The sequence below is a fragment of the Calidris pugnax genome, unplaced genomic scaffold (genome assembly GCF_001431845.1).
Source record: "Calidris pugnax isolate Ruff unplaced genomic scaffold, ASM143184v1 scaffold81, whole genome shotgun sequence".
Classification (NCBI taxonomy): Eukaryota; Metazoa; Chordata; class Aves; order Charadriiformes; family Scolopacidae; genus Calidris; species Calidris pugnax.
The window spans coordinates 8,458,515-8,465,612 of NW_015090880.1; the positions used below are offsets into that span (position 1 = coordinate 8,458,515).

The 7,098-nt window shown below is 41.5% G+C and overlaps 1 protein-coding gene across 1 annotated transcript in view; it reads left to right on the forward strand.

Annotated features, from left to right (window-relative positions):
• Positions 1-6,119, forward strand: part of PSMD6 (proteasome 26S subunit, non-ATPase 6) — an 8,251-nt gene extending 2,132 nt beyond the window's left edge. The window contains exons 2-8 of the mRNA XM_014946899.1: positions 501-732; positions 1,272-1,417; positions 2,486-2,705; positions 2,814-2,922; positions 4,095-4,263; positions 5,569-5,646; positions 5,795-6,119. Coding sequence (XP_014802385.1) covers positions 501-732; positions 1,272-1,417; positions 2,486-2,705; positions 2,814-2,922; positions 4,095-4,263; positions 5,569-5,646; positions 5,795-5,891 — 1,051 coding nt within the window. The 3' untranslated portion in view covers positions 5,892-6,119. The remainder of the gene's footprint in view (positions 1-500; positions 733-1,271; positions 1,418-2,485; positions 2,706-2,813; positions 2,923-4,094; positions 4,264-5,568; positions 5,647-5,794) is intronic.
• The last annotated feature ends 979 nt before the right edge of the window (positions 6,120-7,098 follow it).

Sequence of the window (7,098 nt, forward strand, 5' to 3'; positions counted from 1 at the left end):
GGGGCCTGTCTGTCTGTCTGTCCGTCCAGAGGCGTGCGGGGGTAGGCAGGGAGCCGGTCTGACTGTCTGTGTTCATTTGCCCCGGGGGCGGTCTGAGGCGTCGTCAAACTCCCCCTGGGGCACGGGCAGTGCGAGAGCAACAGCGGAGTGAGGGGTGAGGCGGGGTAGGGAGGGGGTTGGACATACCGGTGTGGTGCCCCATCCCCGACTTTGCCCACTCCGACATCCTGCTGGTGTTTTGAAAGGCAGGAGTTGAGCACTGGGGGCCCACGGTGCTCAGGGTGTGATAAAGAGTAAGGGAAGTGCAAGGGGGAGAAGGGTAAAGGGAGCAGCGGTGGAAAAAAAGCCAGCACCAAGATGTGTGGCAGGCAAGGCCTGCTGAAACACCAGCTCAGCCCTGTCTGGATTTAACAGGTACCTGATCGTAAAAAGGATGGAGCTGGCAGTGAGGATCGGCCGTGTTGTCCTTCAGCGCACACACTTACTGCAGCCATTAACAGCAGAAGCCTTCCTGCTTTTCTTTCAGATATGGCTCCGTATTACGAAGCCCTCTGCAAGTCTCTGGAATGGCAGATAGACACGGATCTGTTGAACAAAATGAAGAAAGCTAATGAGGAAGAATTGAAACGTCTTGACAACGAATTAGAAGATGCAGAAAAGATCTTGGGGGAGAGTGAAATCCGAGATGCAATGATGGCCAAAGCTGAGTACCTGTGCAGGATTGGGGACAAGGTTGGTTCATGGCAGAGGCTTTAGGGACTCCTATTAGAAACCTTGCATTTTAATCCTCTGAGCTGAGCCCTGTTCATAGGGAGGAAGCTGGGTGACTTACAGTGCATTTTCTCTGTTGCACAACTGGGACATAGATGGGAGATAGAGTGTCACTAAAATTTAGGAAAAAGCAAGTAGCCCTTGAAAGAAAACATTTTTTCTTGAAAAGGGAAAGTTATTGTCCATTTGGCAGATGTTACTTTTCACTCTCTTCATGTCTTTAGACTTTTTAAAGCTATTTGCATAGTGCAGTTTAATTTCAAGTTACAGACTAGATTTTTATAGTTCTTATATTTAAAAGATATGTAAGATTGGCTCTTTTAACTTGATTTAAATTTTGATTCTTTAAGATTATTCAGAATGCATAATGTTAAAGTTCAGTGGAAAACTAACAAAGCCACAACTACCAGAAGAAGACAACACGTGTCCTTAAGAAAGACATTTTGTAAATATTCTGGGTGCTTTTAACATTCTTACAGTAGAAAATATTGTCTTGTTAGGAGGGAGCTCTGACTGCGTTCCGCAAGACTTATGACAAAACTGTGGCACTGGGACATCGTCTGGATATCGTGTTCTATCTTCTAAGGATTGGCTTGTTTTATATGGATAATGACCTCATCACACGGAACATTGAAAAGGCAAAAAGGTACTGTTTGGGTTGTTTGAGTGCACTGAAGCACTTTTGAGACAAACTGTGACACAAGATATGGAAGCTAAATATCTTGCTGTCAAGAAATGACACTGTCTCACTGGTTGTGAGGTGGAATCACAGAGCGATGGGTGTACTAGAGAGCTTCCTATTCCTGGATTTTTTTTTTATGAGGGGGAAGAGAAAATAAAGGTTAATATTTTGTGTTTGCTGTTTTCTAGCAGCTGACGTAATTTGTATTTGTAGCCCACCCTCCACTCCCACGTTTCTGCTCTGTACCTGTTAGAAGATGAATAACTTTAGGTGTGATTAGGTTGTAGGGTCAGGTGCAGTGCAGGACTGCCAGCTGAATCCAGCTGCTCCCAGTGCCACTCACCTGGCTCTGTGAAGCATCTGTGTTTCCTCTAGAAGCAGGAGCCTGGTGTCAGCACAGTGTGCTTCCGTGTTGCTCTCCTTCCCTCATTTCCACTGCTGGTTTCAATGTCTCTGTGCTCTCTACATCATTTTGAACTTCAGTGGTTCCTGTAGCAAACTACTGTTTCCAGTCTCTTGGCTGGTGCTGTGAGAGATCAAGGCAGAGGGTCTTCCCAGTTGTAATGTTCCTTGGGCAATGATTTTTTCAGTTGCCTTCTCAGCAGATCTTGTCTCAGCCCGTGCTTATAGCCACATCAATTTCCAGTTAATATTATTCTTGAGAAGTGGCGATTTTCACATTTTCTTCTATCCTGCTAGTTGGATGGCTTTGAATTTAGCAGCATAGGCAGTTGAAATAAGTTGCCACAGCTCAGGTTGACAGTGGTATTTGCCTGCACCTCTCAAATGACTGTGGTTAAAATTTAAGAGACTGTAAACTTCTCCTTTCCTTTGCCCTGTGCAAAAGCATCTGGCCTCTCCTCTTCCAAGGAAGCCACAGGTGTACAAAACCTGGACTGTTTCGACAAGCTGTAACATAAAACAAGTTATTCTTCTCTAATCACATGGTATCAGTTGATTTACTGCACTTGTTTTGTGTAACTTATGACATACATTTACATAAGTAAATATTTCTTCTTGTTCTGTTTTAAGTCTAATAGAAGAAGGAGGAGACTGGGACAGGAGAAACCGTCTCAAGGTGTACCAGGGCCTTTACTGCGTAGCTATTCGAGATTTCAAACAAGCAGCAGAGCTCTTCCTTGATACAGTTTCAACGTTTACATCCTATGAACTTATGGATTACAAAACGTTTGTGACATACACGGTCTACGTCAGCATGATTGCCTTAGACAGGCCTGACCTCAGGGAAAAGGTAAGGAAAGCAGGTGAAAACACCAACTCAGACAGACACAGCCATTCTTTAACTTGTTCATCTTCGTGCTGAAAGTGATGGTATTTAAACAGCGTTCTTTGCTTTCAGGTTATTAAAGGAGCAGAGATTCTGGAGGTGTTACACAGTTTGCCAGCTGTGCGACAGTATCTGTTTTCTCTGTACGAGTGCCGTTACGCTGCCTTTTTCCAGTCACTAGGTAAAGCCATGTTCTTTCCTACAACACTGTTTCAGGTGATTCAGTTACTTGTTTCAGATCATACTCAACTTTTGTGGAGTAGCTACAGTCTAGAAGTAGAGCTCCTTTATGCAGAAAAAGAAAAGAGGTGTGATTATTTTTTTTTTTAAGTGACCTAAAATCTGTTGCTGTTTGATTTTTAAAAGAAACAAATGAACTTACCTGTGCATACAGTGAGCTTTATGAAAAGTCCTACCTGATGAGGTGGAAAAGCATTTTGAAACTGGCTATGGAACACTCTTACTTGGAGAGCCAGGCCAGATGGGAAAGCTTTGAAAGGTTTTATCTTTGAAAGAAGTTATAGGACTTGTAATCTGAAGGTCCTGAAATCTCAACCTGTAAAAGAAATTACATAGAAAGTTTTCATTGTTGTTGTCACCGTTGGATTTCTGCTTTGATTTCTGTGTAAAAGGGTGAAACATAGAAGAAAAGCTTTACAAAAAAGTCCTATTCTCAGACTGCTTGTTTTCCTTCTGTGAGACTTAGAATACAAGAAAATAAGATACTTGGAAAAAGCAAAAAAAAACCCCTTCACTTGATAGAAGCCTAGGCCTGATGAGCTATAAAAGCAAAGAGCAACATTTTTCTATTGCTGGCCTTATGACTAGCTGAGAACTAAAACCATCAGGTGGAGAAGTCACTTCAGTGCCTGGAAAACCTTGTCACTAACAGAAGAGCTAGTACCAGAAAGTAAATCTTAGTTCTTTACAAGTTTGGGTAACAACGTTTCTTCAAGTAGTTACACACCAAGTATGGCTGGTTTCCCAGCCCCACGTTGCTCCCCTGTGACAGCAGACCCTGCACTCACCTTCGGTGGGTTCCTCCCCTGCCATAGAGGGGGACTCACTCACGCACTGGAGGAAGGATTCCCTGCTGACAAACGGGGTCTTATTAGGGTTGGCACGGTGTTGTTTGCATGTTAGTGCTGCTTCTGGTTCTAGAACTGATACAGACTATAGGAATTTACTTCTGATTAGTGTAGAATACCTTTCATATCCTGAAGAATGCAAGAATACAACGTAGTTACATTCACACTGATTACTTACTAACTGGTGGTTTATTTACATAACTGATATTTTACATTTCTTAGAGATTACTGTCTCATTTTCTTTTTTATTTTTCTTTCTTTTCAGCTATTGTAGAGCAGGAGATGAAAAAAGATTGGCTGTTTGCACCCCACTATCGATACTACGTCCGGGAAATGAGAATTCATGCCTATAGCCAGCTCCTAGAGTCTTACCGGTCACTGACATTAGGATACATGGCAGAAGCATTTGGAGTCAGTGTAGAATTCATAGATCAGTAAGTTATTCAGCTTTTTAAGATCTCACTTTACACTTTTTAATTATTTATAATGATCCCATCGTGAATAAAAATCTTTGTTCTACTTTGATGCTAAACACGCCAAGTTATGTTTCTATGGAAGAGCTTGGCTAAATTTAAGCGAACCTTATGTTTCAGTGAAGAAAATAATTTGACTGCAGTCTCTCATGACAACTTTTCCAGTGTTCCTTTCACTCTAAATGCTGTACGAGAAACTAGTCTTTTAGTAACAGCTTTGTTCTTCATATTACTGTTTCTGTGGACCTTCATAAGCTATGAAACTTCAGATTTTAGAGGATGACTTCATTAACAACTATGCAAAAAATTAACTGTTACAGCTTTGGGAGTCCACACGCTTTATGTATCCTACAGGTCTCCTTACTTGATCTCTGGTATGTGGACAGGATCTGATGTTTTTCACTTAAATCAAATGTACGCTGCAGTCTCAATTTGCAGTTCTTTTCTAGTGTAAAATCAACAGATTTAGATCAAGATGAGAACTAGCGTGAAGAAATTGACTTTTGCTCTATGTACATGAAACACTTTGTTTCAAATGCCTCCACAAGAGTCATTTCGCTTTCACAGACCAGTTTCACATTTTCTAAAATGGAAAGGTGTAACAGAAATCTGAATACTGCTTGGAATATTCAGAAATGAATTAATAAGTGTTTCAAGAGAAACCAAATACTGTTGGAAGGTAAATGTTTTAAAGTCCTACTAGTTCCTATGCCTCCCAGTAATTTATTACTGGTTGTAACTTCTCTTACTGTTGATCGCAGGAATATGTTCTTCTACCGTCAGTAATGTGCTGTAGACCACCCACCAGTTGATTAAGCAAAATAATAATTAAGAAGGCAGCGTATTTCTAGCTACTAGAGAGTAGAGAAATATTAAGGGACTTCTCTAATTAATTGACTGGCACAAAGATCTTTACATCAGGGTAAATTCTGAATGGGCACACTACGTGACTGCTGCCTTTGAGTGTGACGAGTGGTCGAGGAGCGGGTGATAAATTTCACTGACTCAAGTGACTCTTTGACCTGAGAAGAAAATACTAAGACATTTTGTATACAGGTCACTGAAATGATTCTTCTCGTGTGTAACATCCAAGCCTTAGTACAACAGGATGTATAAGAAAGATACCTTATGAAAATATACAGGCTGTTGTTTTAAAAATACAGTGTGGTCATGACGTTGTTTTGCAGTAGCAGGTTCAGAACCGCTAAGTCTGCAAGTCCTCGGTGAAACATGATTTAACCAACTCTATTTTTTTCCCTTACTTAGGGAGCTTTCAAGATTTATCGCAGCTGGGCGATTGCACTGCAAAATAGACAAAGTAAATGAGATCGTAGAAACTAACAGGTAAGCTAACAATTCCTAGAAATCCTTTTTGACAGCCCAGTTGAATTCTATACATTTTGATGACACTTATTACAGAAATGTAAGTGGCCTGGTGTAAAACATATTCTCTCTTCTAAATCTTTTTTTTTTCCTCCCCCACAATTCCTAGGCCTGATAGCAAGAATTGGCAGTACCAAGAAACCATCAAGAAAGGAGATTTGCTGCTAAACAGAGTTCAGAAACTTTCCAGAGTAATTAATATGTAATTTTTTTTTTTTTTAAATGCAAGGGAATGCAAAATTTAGATGTTTAAAACATTTTGGAAGTAACCTATAAATATATTGTATAACTTGGTATACTGTAGGTAAAAAAAACTACTAGAGAGAGGGGTAGTGTTTTTGCTTTCCACTTCATCATGTAAACAATGTTCTCTTTTGGTGTACGGATCCCAGTTCATTTATTAAATGTATGATACAGTTGGTGATCTCTTGTAATATACTTTGTTCCTTTACTTGACTGCGTTCAATATTTCATAGCAAAGCAGGGTTAAGATCTGTGAACAGAGAGAACTAATGGGGATTCCATGCTTGTTTTGTTCAGACTTCTGTATTTGAATCAAAGGTGTAAAGAATCAGTTGCGCAATAGTCAAGTAGCGGAAAATTTTAGTTTAGTCTGGCCAAAACAAACTCCTGTCTGGGGAGGATTACAGCTTAAGGGAGGAAGAATAAGGATACAAATGACTGTGGTGAAGCAATAATGCAACCACAAAAACTGTCAGGGCTGTAACTTTGGGAACATCTTTTAACTGAAGCAGCCTCTCCCTTAAAATGGCATTTTCGCTCACTGTTGAAAAGAAAGTCAGTGCATTAGCAAAGCCTTACCTTTGAAATCCCCTTCCTCTGTTAGATTTGCAGATGTCAAAATGAGGGTGTTGCAGTTGGGCTCAACTGATCAAATACTGCAGGGGGTTGTGTTTCTTCCTCCACAGCTGCTGAGGAATGACTGTCTCAGGGGGGCTGCTGCCACACTGGTGACACGTGGGTCCTGGCTGCAGCGCAGCCTCCAGCAGCAGCTGTTCATCGTGTTGGCTCAGCTTGAGGCTGCTTTTTCCTCCCAAAGAAAGACGGTGACTTAGTTCTGTTCTGTTTGATGTCCCTGCACTTGGCAACAGACCCCATTGACTGTCTGTGTTCCAGCATTAAAGTCACAGTGAAGGAACACCCCCAGGTGGACTCACCCGCTGGAGGGTCCTGAGCCTGGAATTTCCCCTGCCCGCTCCTCTTACTGGAGTGTCTCAGAAGGTCTCCCCTCTTTGAATCGCTGCCACCTGCCCGAGTTGGACTCCTCAGCCACAGCATTGAGGGTCCATTCATTTTCTTATCTGTTGAACTGTTCTGAAATCCAAAATACAACCTTTAACTGCTTACTAGAAGCTGGGTTTGTTTTGGGTTGCTTCCCACCACACAAGAAGT